Below are 21292 nucleotides of genomic sequence, written 5' to 3'. Positions count from 1 at the left end.
AAATATGGAAACGAGTGAAGTGCATTCATTTCGCTAAGGGGTTAGTTAAGATTTAGCATAAAAGGGAGTGGGGGTGGGGAGGATGTCACAGGCTGAAATAAAAGCATGGGCAAAGGCCCAGAGGTGAGAGAATGTGTGCCATGTTGGAGGAGCTGAAAGTCAGGAATGGCTGGAGAGTGGGGTGCTGGGGGAGGAGAGATATGAGGTTGGAAAGTGGAGTTGAGGCCTCCTGGGCATGGAGGCCTCATAAACCAACTGGGAGAGTGATGAGTGTTCAGGAACATGATAATGATGGTATTTGGCTGCAGCATGGAGAGTGGAGTAGAAGAGAAGCTGAATAGGTAGTAAGGGAGCACGCGCACGGGAAAGGGAGCAGACAGGACAGACTGGTAGGACGCAGACCTGAAAGGACTTGAAGATGGGCTGGGCTTGGGGAATAGAAGAGATGGAGTCAGGGTAATAATGAAGTTTTCTTCCTTGGGAAACTTGGGTGTATTTTGCCATAGTTCTCTGAGAAAAAGAACATGTGAGGAGGCAAATAAGGTTGTAAGAGATCTGGTGGGGCATAGCCAAGACGTTCATTTGTGGACATGTGGAGTCCGAAGGGCCTGTGAGGCATCAGAGAGGAGATTGCCACTAAGCAGATGGATACATGGATGTGGGGCTCAGGAAAGAAATCTGGTTTGAGATAGTTATTTGAGAGTTGTTAAAACAGAAGTGGTCATCAAAGCCATGAAATTAGGCAGGATACATAGAAGTGTCGAATGAGAAGATAGGGAGGCCCTGAAACGTTGCCAAGGGATATTTAAGGAATGGTAGAGGGAGAGATGAAGAAAAAGCAGCCACAGAAGTTGGACAAAGCCAAAGGATAACACAGAGTCATGAAAGTCAAAGGAAGACAGTGCTTCAAGAGGTTGGGAACTATCTTCTGTAACAAATGCCACTAATGGGTCAAGTAAGATGAAGAGTGTAGCAAAATGGTTAAGCACACAGGCTTTGGAGTCAAACTGCCTAGGTCTGTGTGGCAGATAGGAGAAGCAAGCACCCACTTGGAGCTGCTCATACACCGGTAAGTGACAGTTCCAGGACTCAGTCTTTATCTGGGGCCTATACAGACTTCAACTTGGTCATCCTGACTGTCAAGTGAGGACTGCTGGAGTCCCAAGCTCACGGGGCTCCCTTTGGGGTATTCCCACCTGGCCCAGGATGTTGAGCTGCAGAGCCTGGATCTCTGTTTACAGAACGTGACCACACTTCAGCAGCAGCTACAGAAAGGCCGGCTGCTCATCAAGCAGCAGCTGGCAGAGTGTCAGCATCAGGAGAACCTCATTGAGACCCTGACCAAGCAGCGGGATGCCCTGAGGGCTCAGCACGAGGCTTTCCTGGAGCAGGTGGGCTCTTCCTGCTGCCTGCCCTTTCACAGAAGAGATGCGAGAGGAGAGAATGGGGTGGCTTGTCATGGAGTCTTCTAGGGGAGGGGAAAATGTAATAGGATGACTTGAGGAACTACCCTCATGGGAACCCCAAGGAAGAAGTGATCCCTCCTGGCAACAGCTTGAAGGAAGAGGACACTCTGGGAACTCACTTCGAGAGTGCATCTCTCCTACATTTAGATGGGCAAGGCCTTCCTGGGACCCCTGAGCCAGCTGCAGGTGGCTGACTTTGAGGAGATACGGAGCTATCGAGCACCACCAGAATCAGTGGTCCAGGTGACTGATGCACTGTGCGACCTGTTCCACTGTGAGACAGGCTGGGCCAGCGCCAAGCAACTCTTATGCACCGAGGATTTTTACCAGGTAGGGAATGTGGAGCTCATGGGGGAGGAGAGTGGAGGCCTAAGGGGGGGACCTGGCAGAGTGAGGTGATTGAGGCAAGGTTCCAAGCAGAGCACCTATGTCTGCCTTTACCCCTCTTAACACTTTCCCAGGAGCTGGTGTTCTTCCCTAAGGAGAAGATGACAGACTCAGAGATGATAAAGCTAACCCAAGCTCTGAATGCTCCAGGTATGAGTGATGCAGCTCTGCGGGCAGTAAGCATACCCGCAGCAAACCTGGCCGCCTGGCTCTGGGCTGTTCTGCGCTACGGGCTGGCCCAGCGCCGCGGACTGCCCACAGGCCTGCTTCTGCGGCAGATAGAGGCCACGCTGGCTCGGGAGCAGGCCCACCTGGGCCGCTGCCAGTTCCAGGCCCAGGAGACCCTAGAGCACAATTTGGATCTGGCCAAGACACTGGAAGAGGCCCGGGCTTCAAGCAACCAGATGATAGAGAACCTCAGTCAGGCTCAGTGTGGCCAATATCACAAGTGGCCCATCAAGGCTGCACTGCTCACACCCATGCACTCCTGGACTACAGAGCTCCAGGTAACCAGCCCCTCCCGGATTTCCCCCTCAAGTTCATTTCTGGACTACTGCCCCCAACTCCTTGGCTCCTCCCTGGGCCCTCCCTGCCACACTTTCCTGCACCCCCTGCCTCACTCCTTCTCTGCCTGTACCTTCCTCGCTGGCCCACAAGCCCTCCCCTCTCCCTTCTCGTGCCAGAAGTTGAAGGGGCACTGCCTGACTGTGTTCGGAGACGCCCTCCTGTGTTCAGCTGCTATCATCTACCTGGGTCCTTTTCCACCAGTGCGGCGCCAGGAGCTACTAGACAAGTGGCTGGCTCTGTGTAGGGGCTTTCAGGAGCCCCTGGGTCCAGATGATGTGGCACAGGCATGGAAGCAGATGCAGAAATCTGTCGTCATGCCACCAAAGAACCCCCTGCTCTCCATACGCTCTCCCTTCAGCCTTCTGTCCTTGCTGAGCTCTGAATCTGAACAGCTCCAGTGGGACCGAGACCTGAAGCCCCAGGCAAAGTCAGCCCGCCTGGCAGGCCTGCTTCTGAGAAGCAACACCCACTACTCCAGTTGCCGTTGGCCTCTAGTGCTTGACCCCGAAAACCAGGCCCTCATCTGGCTGAACCCGCCACCTCAGCAAGAGACTAGATCCTTGGCCCCAGGCCCCACTGAGCACAGAGGTAAAGCCAGGGATGATGAACACAATGCTTCTTGGGTATCTGAACTGCCAACACTCTCGGTCACATGTGGTCTTCCCTTTCATAATGAAGACACTAAATTTTTGTCTAGGGTATCCTAGACTTCATCAGCCCATATGATATTAATCAATTAGGTCACATTTGCATCTTGGGGCCTATTTTGCAATGATTCTGAATCTACATGGCTGGCCAGTCTAGGATCTTCCACTTCCCTGGTCTACCCAGCACTCTTAGAAACTTGGCCTACAACTCAGAACCTTCCTTACTATCCAAATTTACCCCATGTTCAGGAATGCTGGGGAAATATTTCTATTAGCTCTGCTTGGAGCAGAGACCCATCTGGGTAGAGTATCAGAAGGATGCAATTCCTAGGGGAAGGAAATAAGGGTGTTGTGTAGGGGAAGGAAAAAGGGTGTTTATTTTCCAGAAGAAGAGGTTGGGAATGGCACTGGGGAGAATAATAGACATCTATAATGGACTAGGTATGTAATAAAGTGGTCTGTAATATGGGCTCTATAATCAGACTGTCTGGGTCAAATATCTGTTCTTTCCTAACTGTGTAAATAGGGCAAGGTACTTAATCGCTCTAAGCCTAAATTTATTTGCAATAAAATGAGCATCTTAATTATACCCATCTCATAAAACATAGTAAGATAATTCATGTAAAAGGGATTTACACAGTGCCTAAAAATAATAAGTTCCCCAAAATGTTAGTGTCACTACTAATGTATTACTGCTAGCATTATTCCACTCCATCCCTTGGCTGTCCAGCACAACCTTCCATTGTGCCCATACCCCATTACACAAATGCCCATGACACAACTATTCCATGTAAGTGAATTCACTCCCTCTCTAATAAGAGACATCCTGAAGAAACCTCCAGCTGCAGCGTCCAATTCTGAGTCCATGTGAACATCATTCACAGTTCTTGATCAGACCCAGATGTGGCTCTTTGTGATTCTGTAACCTATGATAGAGTGAGTACGTGCTAAATCTCACCCTAGTAATACACCTCATGCGCAGAGTGAAGCAAAATCAAACAGAGATAACGACAGTAAAAGTCCTGTTTAGAAACTGGGTAAGGGTAAGAAACACACACTTGTCTATTAGTCTTCAGCATGTGCTATGTGACACCAGACAGTGACAGTAAAGAGAATGATTAGCATCACTTCACTGGCTATAGCGGGAGTTCTTGGATAGCCACTTTGGCTGTCCTGGGTTCTGGTGAACAGTATACTTTTCTTAGTTCACTGTCCCCAGGGCTATCTGTGAAAGGAACATTGGGCAAGAGTCTCCTGTTTGTAGCTGTTCTGCCTTACATACACACTTCCTATTGGAATGGGATGGGGCCTTAGGATTTGCCTTAAAATGAAGCAAACATGGACCAGACAGGGGATTTTCTAGCTAATTTCTTTAACTCCCTCACCTTTTTCCTTCAGATTGCATGTGTAAGGACTCTATTAACTATTAACCAATGCCAGAAATCTTAGCACATTCTCATTCGTGAATTTAAACCCCACTTTTTGTCTTCTCTCTTAATACTGGTTCTAGGGACTCTAGCAATCCCACTAAGCCTTAATGTAAATGTCACCCATATAAACCTTGGCCTTCACCTCAGAGCTATAGTAATGAAACAGTCTGAGCAGTGAGCTTAGGCTAATTGGCTATGGAATGTAACCCCTATTACTTGGGGCTGTATCCAAATCAAAAGGGGGAGGTAGACTATTATGTTTGTCAAGCAGGGAATGCTTAAAAGAGAAGTGCTTGGGATGGACCTGGAGAATTAGACTTCCCTGATTTTCCAGGCTCTTCCAATAGCCAATAATTTCCTATTCCATGCAACATAAGATAGAAAATCATTTTTACAAATCAGCAAGACGCATGAGTATCTGATCATCTGTGGTCTGAAATTGCTTGACATGAGCAGAAAGGAAATTTCTTTAAGTTTTTTTCTGGAGGTTGTTCCTCTTATCTAAGTAGAGAAGTAGCCAGCATGCCTTCTACTAAATCCACTGAAGTTCAGTGAGCATATGGTCCAAGTCCCATGAGATAAACCAACTTCTTACCCACCATATAACCTAGCAGGGAGAAGAAAAATCCTCATTGCCCCTCCCCACTACTAATTCACTGTATCAGCTGGGAATGCTATCATGATCAGTAACAAAAGCTCAACTTACCATGGCTTAAGAAATAAGAATTTAGGGGCGCCTGGGTGACTCGGTGGGTTAAGCCTCGCCTTTGGCTCAGGTCATGATCTCAGGGTTCTGGGATCAAGCCCCGCATCAGGCTCTCTGCTCAGCAGGGAACCTGCTTCCCCCTCTTTCTCTGCCTGCCTCTCTGCCCACTTGTGATCTATCTCTCTGTCAAATAAATAAATAAAATCTTTAAAAAAAAAAAAAAGAAATAAGAACTTACTGGGGCACCTGGGTGGCTCAGTTGGTTAAGCGATCGACTCTTGCTTGATCTCAGCTCAGGCTTGGATCTCAAGGTCATGAGTTCAAGCCCCACATTGGGTTCCATGCTGGGTGTGGAGCCTACTTTAAAAAGAGAGAAAGAGAATAGAAAGAAGGATTTATTTATCTTACATTATAATAAGTACTGAGATAAGCAGGTACAGGGCTCCAGTACCGACTTCAAGTACCCAGATTTTTCTTTCTGCTCAATGATCGTTAGCATGTTGGCTTATCACATTATAGTGGGTTGAATGTAGTGGGTTGAATCCTAACCCACAGAACCTATTAATATGAATTTATTTGGAAAAAGAGTCTTGTAGGTATAACTAAGTTAAGAACCTTGAAATGAGATCACCTTAGATTATCTGGGTTGGTTCTAAATACAATGACAATTGTCCTTATAAGAGAAAAAAGAGAAGGCATAGGTACACAGAGGGAAGTCCTCATGAAAATGGAGACAGATAGTGTAGTTATGTGGCCACAAGCCAAGGAACCCCTGGAACCAACAGAAGCTGGAGCCTTCAGAGGGAGTGCAGCTTTTCCAACACCTTGATTTTGGACTTCTGGCCTCCAGAAATATGAAGAAATAAGTTTCGGGGTTTTTTTTTTTTTTTTTCCAGCTACCATATTTGTAGTAGTTTGTTACCATGTTGGCTGCTATTCCGCCAAGCATCATGTCAGAGTTGCTGCTAGCCATCTCTGTCCCTTCTCTTAGGGAAACAAGAGATCTTCCAGAAGTCTGGATAGTCGAATGCGGTAGGCAGAGTTTTGGCCCCGTTCACTTTTGTCCTCCGTTCTTACTCCTGTAACTAAGTTCCATAGCAGGAAATACAGTAATCTTAATTACTAACCAGTTGACCTTAAAATAGAGATATCCTGGATTATCTGGGTGTGCCTAGTGTAATCACATGTGCCCCTCAAAGAAGCAAGGAAGAAAGAAGAGACAGGGAGATCTGAAACATGAGGAAGATTCAAGAAACTGTTGCTGGCTTGAAGATGGAGCGGGCTACTGAGAAAGCGTGAGATAGAAATGAATTCCGTCAAAAACCAGCAAGCCTGAAAGAGCACCCAAGACCCAGATGAGAACTATAGCCCCAGTTGATGCCTGATTAGACCCGTGTAACCCCAAGTGGAGCATCCAGTCATGCTGTGTGGGGCTTCTAACCTTCTGAACTCACACATAATAAATGGGTGTGGTTTTAAGCTGCTAAGTGATAATTTGTGGTAATTTGTTAAGCGATAAGAAATGAATCCACTAAACTGCACCTGGCAACCCCCACTTGCCTATTTCTTTTTTTTTTAAGATTTTATTTATTTATTTGACAGAGATCACAAGTAGGCAGAGAGGCAGACAGAGAGAGAGGAGGAAGCAGGCACCCGGCTGAGCAGAGAGCCCAATGCGGGACTTGATCCCAGGACCCTGGGATCATGCCCTGAGCCAAAGGCAGAGGCTTTAACCCACTGAGCCACCCAGGCGCCCCTACTTGCCTATTTCTTAATGCTTAATACTTTTTTTTTTAAGATTTTATTTATTTGACACACAGAGATCACAAGTAGGCAGAGAGGCAGGCAGAGACACTGAGCCATCCAGGCGCCCCTGCTTAATATTAAAAAAAAAAAAAGATTTTATTTATTTATTTGAAAGAGAGAAAGCACAAGCCAGGGGAGGGGCAGAGGGAGAGGGAGGAGTAGACTCCTTACTGAGCAGGGAACCCGATGTGGGGGTTAATCCCAGGACCCTAGAATCATGACCAGGGCCGAAGGCAGACGTTTAACTAACTGAGCCAGCCAGGTGCCCCTAAGCTTGATACTTTAAAAAAAATTCCTAAAATTCTTAAATTTCTTAATACTTAAAAAATATATTATTTATCTTTTCCAGTTCCTGCAATAGGGGAGGCAAAGGAGAAGGGGACTGGGAAGGGAGCCATCTGTGTCCACTGTACACCCCATGACTTGGCTAATTCCAGTTTATGGCCTTTCACTTACAAGTTGCTACTTCCGGGCACTGATTTCTATATTAGCAACAATTCTTTTCATTTTGATAGCATTAGCTTAGGCAAAAAGAAATACATAGACTCTGTTAAACAATCTGGTGAAAGGTCAAAATGGAGCTGATTCAGGGATACTTAGAACCTCTCCCTGGAGTTTTAGAGAATAATGACAGCTAACATTTGTTTAGTGCTTACTAAGTCCAGTGCAGAGCTATGTATCATTTCATGACATCTTCGCAGTAACCCTGTGAGGTACCCACCAATATCAACCCTATGTTGCAGACGTGTTGCAGATAAGGAAATTGAGTCAGAAGGAGCTTAAGTGACTTTCCTAAGGTGTCTTCCTGCAGGCCTTACCTCATGAGATGGAGCCCTTGGGTGAATGGTGCTCCCTAGGAGGCTGGTTCATCCTCTGAGAGGAGTTCCTCTGCATCTTTCTACCACAGAGAAGGGCTTTGTGAGAAATCAAGAAGAGGAGGCCACGGAAGAGGAAGATGACAGTAGTGAAGGGTGTGATAAGGCTAAGAACAAGACAGAAGAGCAGAAGACAAAGGACAGGGAAAATGAGGAAGAGAGAGAAAAGGAAGAGGAGCAGGAGCACGAGGAGGATGAGACAGAGAGGCAGGAGTCAAGGCCAGCCTCTGAGACTGGGTCTCTGCCCCTTCCCAACCTTCGTGTGCTCTCAGGTGCTGACCCAGAGCTGGGTCCTCAGCTCCAGGAGGCAGCTGCCAATGGTGAGAACAGGTCCCCATCCACCATGTCCCCCTTCCGTGGCCCCACAACGCTCTCACCCCCAGACTGACCTCAGCTACCATCCTTAAGCCAGGCACTAACATGTGGAAGAGCCCTGAGGGGATCCTCCTATTAGCCAGCGGGGAGCTGGTCAGAGCCAGATTTTGTGCGGTGGGAGGGGCGGGGTGCTGGCATGGTGGGTAGGGTGTCCTTGTCTCCCCCTCGTAGGCCTGCCCGTGCTACTGACCAACATGGAGCTGGGCCTAGGGTGCCAAGAACTGCAATGGCTACTGCAGCGGGAGGACCTGAGCCCTCCCCAGGTGCAGCCTGGCTTCTGTCTCTATCTGAGCACTAGTGTCCCCCTCAGTGCCTTGGAAAAAGGTGAGCCCTGGTGGGTAAGTTGCCACCACAGCTTTGTGGACACAATGGGCCTCCCACCTCCCTCAGTCTGGCCCCAGACAGGATCAAGACTGTGGTCCAGAGCCGTACACCCAGTACACCCCACCCACTGGCTTTGCCAAGGGGAAAGCTTAAGCATCTCCCATGTGACCCCAAGTGCTAGGTTATGAACTGCTGAAGCGGATGAATGTGCTGGATCTGAGCCTCAATATGGATATCCTAGAAGACCAGATGCTACATGAAATCTTGTGCGCAGAGTGTCCCGAGCTCAAGAACCGCTGGGAGGACCTAAAGACCAGAGCCCTGGACAGCTGTGAAGCTGTGAAGGCTGCTGAGGTGCCCGGGGTTCCCGGTTATGGGTGGGTGTGAGCTTTGCAGGGGCCCAGGTATGGGCGCAGAGATGAGTGTGGATGGTTGCGGACTGTGTGGGAAAGGGTCAGACCCATGGAACAGGTGGCTGTTTGCAGGAGCGGCTGCTGCTGATGCTGCTTCTCCAGAATCCAAAACATCAGAAACCAGCTAAATTCCTGCGGGACATGGTGAGGGCCCAGGCAGAGCTATGTCAGCTGCGTGCCCACTGCGAGGATCTAGAAGACCTGAGACTGCAGGAGGTGGCCTTGTGGGCACCCTATCGGCGTGTGGTCTGGCACGGAATGGCCATAATAAAGACCCTTAGCCCACTGCAGAACCTGCTGCCCCTTTTCCGCATGAGCTCCGACAACTGGCTAGCAGCCACCAAGCGGGCTCTGAACAGCATGAAGCAGTGTGAGACTCATCAGGGGGAGGACCTGCCCAGCCATCTGCTGCATTTGAGAGCACAGCTGACCCGCCAGCTCCTGGGCAGCACTGTGGCTGCACTGAGCCTGACCCAAGTACCACTGGTGGGGGCCTTGGGTGCTTTGGCACTGCTGCGAATGGCAAGCAAAGCACCAGAGCTGGAGAGGCTGGCATTCTGGCCTGGCCTGGCAGCCTCTCCTAGCACAAGCTACAGCAATCCAGGTGTGGCTCGGCCGGCCTGGCTGGGGGTGAGAGCCTGGCATGAATGTAGCATGTTGGAGCGGCTGCCCCCATTTGCAGGGCTGTGTGCGTCCCTGGCAGGCCACTCCAGTGTTTGGCAGGCTTACCTGTCACTGTCATCCACGGTGCTGGGTCCAGCACCTGGGCCTGATCCACTCAGCCTCCTCCAGAAGCTGATTCTGTGGCGCGTGCTGCGACCTGAGTGCCTGGCAGGAGCCCTGGCGGACTTTACCACTTGCCTTCTGGGCCGGCCCCTGGATGAAAACCTGGGTGCCCCCACCATACCCTTTGAACACAGTCAGGCTACTCGGCCCATGCTGATCTTGTTGCCACCACCTGGTCACCCCACAGCCACCATGCATCCCGTGACTATCATCCAGAAACTGGCTGCCAGGCATGAGCAGGTTTGAGCCTAGTCTCTTGGCCACAGAGACACCAGACCCCTGTGGGCCGAGATGGGGTGTGGTGGCCCCCTCCTAGCATTCTTACAGATCTTTCTGGCTTACTCAGGGATTTCTGGGGTCATTTGTGGCATTACGTTGGGTCCCTTGAGTAATCCTACAATCACTTTAAATTCTCTGCCACTTCTCTGTTGGTCTTCAGGGGCAGGTGCATCTGGAGGTGATCGCTGTAGGCTCTGAAGCCTGGGACCCAGTCTCAGTAGTGGTCAGCACGCTATGCCAGGCTATGCATAGAGGGCACTGGCTGGTGTTGGAGAACTGTCATCTGATGCCCCACTGGCCAAAGGAGCTGCTGCAGCCCTTGCTGGGGCTGTTGGATGGAGCCAGGGGTGGGTCTGCTACCTAATCCAGTTCCAGGCCTGAGCTTGATGCCCTCGCTCCTGTATCTCACTCCTGACCCCAGAGCCCCAAGTCTGTGTCCCTAAACTTGTGTCTGACCCTTTTACCCAGTGATTGATCTCAGCCCCATATCTGACCCCTAGTGGTCTCCGACCTGGAGTTAGAACTGCCTCTAGTCCAACCCACAAGCAAGAGTGTGACGACTGTCCACAGAGATTTCCGCCTTTGGCTTATTTTGTCTGCAGAAGCTATTGCTTCCTTACCAGGTGAGAAGTCCCCACTCTGGCTCTCAGATTGAAGGAGGAGGGCAACTGTGCTATTCTGACCCAGCACTCTCCTTCTGCCCCAGCGGTGCTGATTCAGCACTCCATGCCTGTTTTCTGGGACCAGTCTCTGGAGCTGGGCCACATCTTGACTGACAGCTTGGAGCTAGCCCAGCAAGGACTCTCTGTGCAATCCCCAGCAAGGATGCTACCTCTCCTCCTCTTACATGGCCTCTTGCTACACCGGCAGCTCTATGGAATGAAGCTGCAGGCACACAGGGGGCGCTGGTGAGGGACCTGTTTCCATCTTGCTCAGTTAGTCGTTCAGCAAACACTGAGCATTTTCCATATCCCTGAGGAGTATTACTAATTCCTGCCGGGGCAGCACCCAAGTGTGAGGGCAAGGGGAAGTCAAGAAAGTCCCCTCCAAGGACTTTGTGCTCTCTCTTTGAATGAGTCTAGGAAGCAGAGGCAGATCAGGTGGAGATGGGGCTTTTCTGAGTAAAGGGAACTAAGCTTGGCAGGAGGAAGAAGATTTCAATGTGGCTAAGGTGGACATATTGGGGGTTGAGCAGGGAGAGGTGAGGCTTTGGAGGCGAGGCCCTCCAAAAGGGCCTTTAAGACCATGGTAAGGGGACTGATTTTATCCTGAGGACAGTGGGAAGCCACTGGAGAGTTTTAAATAGAAGAAACGTGATCCTAATTATCTGTTGGAACGATCACTCTGGCTACAGTATGGAGGATGGACAGGATGGGACAGGGCTGGAGGCAAGCAGAGCTGGGTTTTTTTTTGTTTGTTTTTTAAAAGATTTTATTTATTTACTTGACAGAGAGAGAGATCACAAGTAGGCAGAGAGACAGATAGAGAGAGGGGGGGAAGCAAGATCCCTGCTGAGCAGATACAGGGCTCGATCCCAAGACCCTGAGATCATGACCTGAGCCGAAGGCAGAGGCTTAACCTACTGAGCCACCCAGGTGTCCCAAGCAGAGCCATTTTAGGAGGCTCTGACAGTCTGAAGGAATAAGACCATAGTATGGTAGTACCCATAGGGATAGAAAGTAAATAATGGAGTGAGGAAGAAAGGAGTCAGGGATGGCTCCCAGATTTCTGCCTAGGACAGCGGGGGGCTGGTATAGGAGGAAATGATGATTTCAGTGAAATCAAGTTGAATTTGAAGTGCTAAGTAACAATCACTTGTGAACCCTTGAGGGTTTGGAGCTTGGGAGCTTGGGCTAGAAAGACCAGAGTCCTCAGCAAAGGGATGGTTCTGACACCCTATTCCTCCTCCCCTCCCCCAGGAGTCAAGTGACCCTGATACAGGTCCTTCAGATCCAAGACCAGCTGTGGACTAGCCTTAGCAATCCCAGTGCTGCCATGCAGGAGCTGGCAGGTGAGACTCTTCCTGTCCCCATGTAGTCATCAGCCCTCAAGAGAGCCCTGAAAGGAATGGGAGTGGGAGTACTGGGACAGGGACATAATTCCCAGCTTTGGTTTGGGTTTGGGAGGTGGTGGAAACTGGAGGGGCTACAACTAAGGGGTTCTGACCTTATTCTCAGCTTCAGTTTTCTATGGGGGTCCTGTGGGAGACAAGAAGGACAGGGAGGCCCTGATTAGCCTAACACAAGCCTGCCTGAGCCCCAGCAACGGGAGCTGGGCTCAACCACACACACCCCAGTATCTGCTGTCTACTCTGCTGCCCAGCCCAGGTAAGCTGCAGCCATTACCTGTGTTGGGGTGGGGAACAGTCTGTGTAATGCCCCCCCTCTCAAGAATGTGAACCGCGGTACCAACAAAGGTGTAGGAGGGGGCAATAGTCACACAGTTATGGGATGGTGGCTTAAAGTGTCACCGCTCCCCTTCACCTCCAAGAGCTAGGGGGGCCGGATGCTTTGGCAGAGTGCAGGGCCCAGATGCACCTCTTGCCCACACCACCGGAACCCCAGAGCTGCGGACTGAGTGTTGGCTCCCAGGCCTGGCTGTTACGACGCCAGAGTCGCGTGCTCTTCAGCGCACTGCAGCGGACTTTACCCACTTGGGTTCCTGCGTCTTGTGGGAGCTCCCGACGCGCTGAAAAGCGGCTGCGGCAGCGCCTAGTGCAGGCCAAGCGGAGGCTGGAGTCGCTGCAGGCTCTGCTGACGGAGACCACCGGCCAGGAAGAGTCTGGCGCTGAGTGGGTGGTGCTGAGACTGAGCTCGCAGCGGCCTCTGCAGGCCTTCCTCCAGACAGAGGTGCTGGAGCTGAGCCAGCTGGCGGGAGCAGTGCTCCGGGACCTGGATTGCCTGTTGCAGCAGCTGCAGGGTTCGCCCCCATGTGCCTCCCCGCGCTGTGTCGAGGTGGCTCAAGCTCTCTGGACTGGCCGCCTACCTCCTCCTTGGCGTCCCCATGCGCCTGCCGGCCCACAGCCACCCTGGCACTGGCTGCGACAGCTGTCACGCCGTGGGCAGCTGTTGGTTCGCTACCTAGGCGTGAACACCAACGTACCAGAGCGCATCTTTCACCTATCAGCCTTTTGCCACCCACGCCGCCTCCTGCTGTCACTGCGTTGGGAGGCTACCTTTGCTATGGCTGCCCTGAACCAGCCTGTGCCTAGCTCGAATTTCCCTGGTTTCCGAGGCTCCAGCTCCAGTGGGCTCCCCCATAAACATCAGGAGCTGAACAGCAACCCTTTGAATCTCCAGGTATCTTCATGCCCTCCCTCCATTTACACTTTCGCCCCCTCAAACCCCTGATTGCACCTTACAATTATCCCACCTTGCCTCTTGGTGATCTTGCCTCCTCAGTAGCCCCATATGCTCTCATACCCCTCCACTAGGACCCCTCAACTTTCTAGCCTTGCCTGATCAGCTTCTGGCACCTCTAGGTGGTGAACGGTCCAAATCCTACCGTTCCAGAGATGGGGCTGCTGCTGATTGGGCTCCAGCTCCGGAATGCTGAGTGGGACCCACTAGCAGGGGCCCTGCAGGACAGCACCTGCAGCCAGCCCAGCCCTCTGCCTCCAGTCAGCGTCAGTGCCCAGGCCCGGCGCCCCAGTGACTTGCCACCCCCAGGCAGCCTGGCTGTGTATTCCTGTCCTGTGTACATGGAAGGGCCCCTAGGCATCACTAGGCTACACAGCAGGCACACACTGATGCACCTGCCCCTGCCCACGAAGCTCAGCCCTGCCACCTGTGACCAACGGAGGGTGTACGTGTGCAGCCCACCCTTGCTGTGAGCCCTGAAACAAAATAAAGTTGGGATGATTCAATGAAAGATTTCTGAGATTTAGCAGTGCAGGGTGTCTGCACATGGAGAAATGACCTGCTGAGGGGAAGATCCAGTGTGCACAACTGAGAAGGGAATGTTGGTATCCTGTTGGGAGATGGGCCTGGTGTTGGTCACATATCCCAGACGTTTGGCAGATGGGGATGATTAATCCACAGGATCTTGAATCTTTGCCCGGCTTTCTACTGTGGTCTGAGTACTTGTGATAAATCCATGAGATATATATATTTTTTTTTCCACAAGGGATATTTTTGAAGAGAGAACATTAGAACTGAAAATGATTTTTTAAAGCTTTTATTGTACTATCAAGAATCCCTCAATCTTTCCCTTCCAGTCATCCCCTCCGCTGTAATGGATTCTCCAAGTGAGTCATATACATTAAAAAAAAAAAAAAAAAAGGCCAAATAAGATATAAAGTTTTATGTGCATTCAACAATTATTTTCTTTTAAAGATTTATTTATTTTTTTGAGAGAGCATGTGCACAAGAGCATGCAGGCTGGTGGGGCGAGGGGCAGAGGGAGAGAGAAGCTCAGACTCCCCACTGAGCAGGGAGCCCCATGCTGGGCTTGATCTCACGACCCTGAGCCAAAAACAAGGGTTGGACTGAGCCCCTCAGCAATTATTTATTGAGCACTCCTCTGAACCAGGTGCTCTTCCTGGCACTGATGAGATCGTCCCAGAGCAGGGAGACAGACAAGAAAAGGTCAACATCTGTGTAAGTTAAATTTAATTTGTATGTGCTATAAAGAAAATAAAGGAGGCTGAAGAGTTTGAGCATGACTAGAATGGAACAGTTAGTATCATTTGGGTGGTCAGGAGACACTTCCTGAATATAAGAAAGAGCTATTTGAAGATCTAGGAGGAGTGTTTCTAGGTAGAGCCCTCAGTAGGCACAAAGGTCTTGAGGCAGGACAGAACATGTAGCTGGAGAACGGTGAATCAGAGGTAGGGTGATAAAAAATGACAGAAAGGAATAGACAGGGGTCAATCATAGAGTCTTTTCATAATGACCTTGTATTTTATTTTTATAATTTTTTAAAAAGATTTTATTTATTTATTTGACAGACAGAGATCACAGGTAGGCAGAGAGGCCGGCAGAGAGGGGGAAGGGAAGCAGGCTCCCTGCCGAGCAGAGAGCCCGATGTGGGGCTCGAACCCAGGACCCTGGGATCATGACCTGAGCCAAAAGCAGAGGCTTTAACCCACTGAGCCACCCAGGTGCCCCTATTTTCATAATTTTTTAAAAAGATTTTATTTGTCAGAGAGAGCAAGAGAGAGCACACAAGCGGGCAGAGTGGCAGGCAGAGGCAGAGAGAGAAGCAGGCTCCATGCGGAGCAAGGAGCCCGATGTGGGACTCTATCCCAGGACCCCAGGATCATGACCTGAGCCGAAAGGCAGCGGCTCAACCGACTGAGCCACCCAGGCCTCCCTGTATTTTATTTTTAAAAGCATCAGGAGAATCTAGTGCAGAGTATTAGGTATGAGAAGACATGATGCAAAGCTTACTCTGGCTGTTATATGGCGGATGGGTGGAAGAAAACCCAGAGTAACAAGGAACATTTGTTTGGAGGCTTGAAGTAATTCTAGTGGGAGATGATGGAGTTTGCACTAGGGTTCCAATAGCAGGGATGGAGAATTGATGGGTTTTGGAAATATTTTGGAGGCCATGCCTGCAGGACTTGCTGATGGACTGGATGTGAATAGTGAAGGAAGAAGACAAACCTGGGATGGCTCTGAGATTTTAGGCTTGAGCAACTGAGTGGATCATGGTGTCATTAACTGAGATGAGAAATTTGAGGGAGAGACAGGCTGGGTTAGGGAATCAAGAGTTCTGCCTTGATATGTTCAGTTATTATTAGTTGATTACATGCTATCCCAGGACAAACCTCTCTGATAAAAGTTGGGTTAGTGTATAACTGAGCTAAAGGCCTACAGGGGCTCCTCTTTTTACCCTTAAGCACCAAAACTTACGAGGTACAACCTACTTCCCTCGCTATATGGCTAAGTATGAGCTATGTGGCAGGATGTAATGCAAACGGCAGTGTATACTGAGCACTGGCACACAACCTCTTCAGTCATCCCCTCACCAGTTTCTGTGGTGTAACCAATGTCCTTTAACAAAAGGCTGAGCAGAGAGGCAAAAGATTCCACTTTCCTCCGAAAACTTTTTTTCCCCTGTGGTCAATCAGGACATGGCTGTTCCTTTAGGAGAGGAGATTAGCAGAGTACTGAAGTCCTTTTGGATAAACGAACCCTATCCTCTATCTACATAATGCCGTCGCTACTACTTATCCTCCAGTGGGAGCAGGGAGCGAACAGTGCCGTACCTGTAAAACCACCTAAAATTGGTTAGAACAAACATTTAATACAAATCCACACCATTTTCTAGACCAAAATTCATTCTTTTCTTTTATGTAGGATTTTCTTTTTTTAAATTTTTAAAATTTCAGCTTTATTGGGGTATTAAACTTTTAATCAAATACAGATTACAAAATAAGTACCATTGACTGCCTAGCTCAAATACAGTGATCCCCATGTAAAAATGTTCCAGACCAGACAATTTCACTATTGTCTATAAGACAAATTAAAATCCCATTAGGAAATCAAAGTGCCAAATAATGAAAGGAAGGAAGAAGTAAGACACATGACAAAGGGAGAAACAGGCCCCATCCTATCCTGATGGATGGGGGTAAATGAAGTAGAGACAACAGGGTCGAGTATGACAAACTCAACTTCATCTGGGACTTTGGCATGCAAAGGACACTGAGTACTGTGGACAAAGAAGCTTTTGCCCTTTCCCCTACTAAGACTTAAAAAGGAAACTACTCTGCAGCATGGACCTACTGTGGCCCCATAAGCATTAAGAGGGCAGAGTGGCATGCCAGGAAGAAGTGTCCTTTGACCCCTTTATGGTATGGATACTGAGCAGAGACCCTTTTGGCCCAATGGAGTATGAGGCAGAGAATCACTGAAGTCTGCGGCATCAAACAGTGTTGTTGAGGAGGCCAAACTGACAGGGAAGGGCACAAGGGCCTGATAGCAGAGAGAGACAGGACCACCAATTCATCAGTTTTAGAAGCAAATGTTGGCAGAATGCCCACCATTCCTCTGGCCAGCGATGCCCAGAAGATTCCAGCTTGTGCACACCCAAGGACCAGTATTAAGCCAAGGAACCCCTTCCTTCTGATATGAAAATGTCACATAAGTCCTCCCGTCTATACCCAGAAGCCACTTTGCAGAGGAGCAAAGGTAGAATGCTCAGAATTTTCTGAGCATTTATTTTAAAAAGAATACATGAAACCTGAAAAGACTGAACCGAATTTATCTCTAGACTCTACTACTATCCAGTGGAGTGGAGGAGGGAGTAAAACTTCTGAGGAAAATCAGAGCAGTAATTGAGAAAGGAGCTGAATTGTATTTGCATATCCAAATTCGTAAGGAAAATTTGTGATCCTGCCCTGTATACTGCATGCACTAACAATCCAAAGACCAAAAATCTTATTGACGTCTGCTCTATAACTCACCTGAAACTCATTTATTTTTGTGGCTTCTCAGTCTAATTTGAAATCTTCATTCAGAAATAGGATAAATAGGGGGAAATGTCTGAAACAGAAAAAGAAAAGTGCCAGTTTCACTCACTAATGCCTAAGAAGCTCCAATATCTAAAAGATAGGTCCTGTTACTATTCCATTTTACAGACTCAATAAATTATCCAAGGTCACAAAGTTAGAAAATGGTACAGCCAGTTTTTGAATCCAGACATTTGTCCCCAGAATCCATTCTTTTTTTTTTTTTTTTAAAGATTTTATTTATTTATTTGACAGACAGAGGTCACAAGTAGGCAGAGAGGCAGGCCGAGAGAGAGAGGAGGAAGCAGGCTCCCTGCCGAGCAGAGAGCCCGATTCGGGACTCGATCCCAGGACCCTGGGATCATGACCTGAGGCGAAAGCAGAGGCTTTAACCCACTGAGCCACCCAGGTTCCCATTCTTTTTTTTTTTTTTTTTTTAAGATTTTAACTTTATTTATTTGACAGAGAGAGAGAGATCACAAATAGGCAGAGAAGCAGACAGATCGGGGAGGGGGAAGCAGGCCCCCCACTGAGTAGAGAGCCTGATGCGGGGTGATCCCAGGACCCTGAGATCATGACCTGAGCCAAAGGCAGTGGCTAAACCCACTGAGCCACCTAGGTGCCCCCAGGATCCATTCTCTTTCTGGCTTTCTATTGCCTCTTCCATACCAAATGTTGAGGATATAGTGGAAAACAAGCCTTCTCATGCACTGTTGGTAGGTGGTTATCCTGGCTTAGTTACTCTGGGGAACAATCGGCAGCACCTGGTGAAATTAATTAAATATACTATGTTCTATGGGAAACAAAAGCAAAAATTAAACTATTAGGACTATATCAAAATAAAAATCTTCTGTACAGTGAAGGAATTAATCAACAAAACTAAAAGGTAACCTATGGAATGGGAGAAGATAAATGCAAATGACATATCTGATAAAGGGTTAGTATCCAAAATATATAAAGAATTTATAAGACTCAGTGTGCCTGGGTGGCTCAGTGTGTTGGGCCTCTGCCTTTGGCTCGGGTCATGGTTCAGGGTCTTGGGATCGAGCCCCACGTCGGTCTCTCTGCTCAGGGGGGAGCCTGCTTCCCCCTCTCTCTCTGCCTACCTCTCTGCCTACTTGTGATCTCTCTCTCTGTCAAATAAATAAAATCTTAAAAAAAAAACAAACTTAAAAAAAAATTTGTAAGACTCAACACCCTTCAAAATAATCCAGTTCAAAATGGGCAAAAGACATGCACAAACATTTCTCCACAAAGAAGATATCCAGATGGCCAACAGATATATGAAAAGATGCTCATCAACACTTATCATCAGGGAAATGCAAATCAAAACTACAATGAGGTATCACCTCATATCTGTCAGAATGGCTAAAATCAACAACACAAGTAACAAGACTTGGCAAGGATGTGGAGAAAAAGGAACCCTCCTGCACTGTTGGTGAGAATGCAAACTGGTGCAGCCACTGTGGAAAATAGCATGGAGGTTCTTCAAAAAGTTAAAAATAAGAACTACCCTATGACCCAGCAATTGCATTATGAGGTATTCACTCAAAGAATATAAAAACACTAATTCAATGGGATACAAGCATCCTGATGTTTATAACAGCATTATCTACAACAGCCAAATTATGGAAGCAGCCCAAGTGTCCATCAATTCTTGAATGGATAAAGAAAAGATTGGATAGATATATATATCTGCTGTGGAATATTATTCAGCCATAAAAAGAATGAACTCTTGCCATTTCCAACAACATGGATGGAGCTAGAGGGTATAATGCTAAGCAAAACAAGTCACAGAAAGACAAATACCATATCATTTCAGTCATATGTGAAATTTAAGAAACAAACAAGCAAAGGGGGAAAAAATAGAGAAAGACAAACCAAAAAACAGACTCTTAACTACAGAGAACAAGCTGATGGTTACCAGAGGGGAGGTGGCTGGAAGGATGGGTTAAATAGGTGATGAGGTTGATTTTCTGTCTTAGTTGTTTTACCAATTTTTAAAGATTTTATTTATTTATTTGACAGAGATCACAAGTAGGCAGAGCTGCAGAGAGAGAGAAGAAGGGAAGCAAGCGCCCCACTGAGCAGAGAGCCCAACTCGGGGCTCAATCCCAGGACCCCGAGATCATGATCTGAGCCGAAGGCAGAGGCTTTAACCTACTGAGCCACCCAGGTGCCCCGGTTTTACCAATTTAAAAAAAAAAAAAGATTATTTATTTATTTTTTTGACAGAGATCCACAAGTAGGCAGAGAGGCAGGCAGAGAGAGAGGAAGGGAAGCAGGCTCCCCGCTGAGCAGAGAGCCCGATGTAGGGCTTGATTCCAGGACCCTGGGTCGATGACCTGAGCCAAAGGCAGAGACTTTAACCCACTGAGCCACCCAGGCGCCCCTGTTTTACCAGTTTTTGAGAGGGGTGTTGAAGTCCCCAGCTGCAACTGTGGTTTGGTTTTATTTCTCCTATCAGTTTTACTTCAGATATTTTGCACAATATTGTTTGGTATATACACATTTATGATTATTGTCATCTTGATGCACCAATACATTCATCATTATATAATGTCTCTCCCTGTCTTTGTCAAATTCTCCTTCTCTCCCTTACCTGATATTAATATAGCCACTCCTGCTTTAATTAGTTTTTGCATGATAAATCGTTTTCACCCTTTTACTTTCAATTTGCCTATACTGTTACATTTAAAGTGAGTTTCTCGTAGACAAAGTAAGCTGAGTCATGTTTTCTACCACTCTGCCCATCTCTTGTTTAACTTGTGTGTTCAGTTCATTAACATATAATGTAATTGTTGATGACAGGTAGTCAAGTTGCCATTTTTTCTTTTCTGATTGCTCTCCCTGATTTTTGCCTGTTTTCTTTTTTATCCCTTCTATGGGTTAACTGGGTACTTTTTAGAATTCCATTTTGAGTTCTCTGTAGTGATTTTGAGTTTATATTTTTGTATTGCTTCTCAGTTGCTGCTGTATGTACTGCATTATAAATGCATTACTTAACATGGTCCACTCGTGTTGTGATTTTACCAGTTCTAGTGAAGTATAGAAACCTCACCTTCCTTTATCCTTCCTTGTTTATAATTATCTTAAATATTTCTCTCACATATGCTTAGAACACCAGATAGCATAATTCTTGTTTCAACCACTAAACACAATTTAGAGAACTAAAGAGAAGGAAAGCTACTTCAGTTGGCACTATTTTTGTTTACCATGTTCTTTCATCTTTCTGGATATTCTAAGGTTTCTCCTTTCAGCATTTCTTGTGCTCAAGTAACTTCTTTTAACTATTCTTTTAGGGTAGGTCTGCTGGTGATAAATTCACCTAGTCTTCCTTCATCTGAGAATGTCCAAATTTCCCCTTCATTCCTGAAGAATATTTTCACTGGGTATAATATTCTGAATTAATAGTTCTTTTCTTTCAAAACTTGAAAAATATACTACTCCCTATAGCTTCCATGGTTCATGAGAAATCTGTTGCCATCCAAATTCTTTTTTTAGGTAAGGTATGGTTTTTTTAAAGCCACTCTCAAAATTTTTATTTTTTTATTTAGTTTTCAGTGGTTTAATTCTATGTATGATATTGACTTTTTTTTTCATGTTTATCCTGTTTGGGGTTCACTCTGCTTGTCTCTTGCCAAAATTTGGGGAATTTTCAGCTACTTTTCATCAAGTGCTTTCTCAGCTCCTTCTGGGATTTTGATAACAATGTTAGATCTTTTGTTATGATCCCACAGGTTCCTGAGGCCCTGCCCATTGCTTCAGTCTATTTTCT

The 21292-nt window shown here is 47.6% G+C and overlaps 1 protein-coding gene across 1 annotated transcript in view; it reads left to right on the top strand.

The window, feature by feature from the left end:
• The window catches only part of DNHD1 (dynein heavy chain domain 1), a gene marked incomplete at both ends in the record, with an annotated part of 75161 nt that extends 61268 nt beyond the window's left edge, over positions 1-13893 (top strand). Inside the window, 15 exon segments of the mRNA XM_080816304.1 lie at positions 1242-1391; positions 1614-1796; positions 1928-2359; positions 2537-3008; positions 7917-8204; positions 8431-8583; positions 8759-8937; positions 9069-10022; positions 10222-10408; positions 10562-10684; positions 10768-10969; positions 11981-12072; positions 12239-12388; positions 12552-13360; positions 13543-13893. Coding sequence (XP_080672430.1) covers positions 1242-1391; positions 1614-1796; positions 1928-2359; positions 2537-3008; positions 7917-8204; positions 8431-8583; positions 8759-8937; positions 9069-10022; positions 10222-10408; positions 10562-10684; positions 10768-10969; positions 11981-12072; positions 12239-12388; positions 12552-13360; positions 13543-13893 — 4725 coding nt within the window.
• Positions 13894-21292: the final 7399 nt, after the last annotated feature.

This window comes from Martes martes (assembly GCF_963455335.1).
Source record: "Martes martes genome assembly, chromosome: 10".
Classification (NCBI taxonomy): domain Eukaryota; kingdom Metazoa; phylum Chordata; class Mammalia; order Carnivora; family Mustelidae; genus Martes; species Martes martes.
The sequence above is the reverse complement of the archived record's forward strand: the minus strand, read 5'-3'. Positions and strand labels throughout refer to the sequence as shown.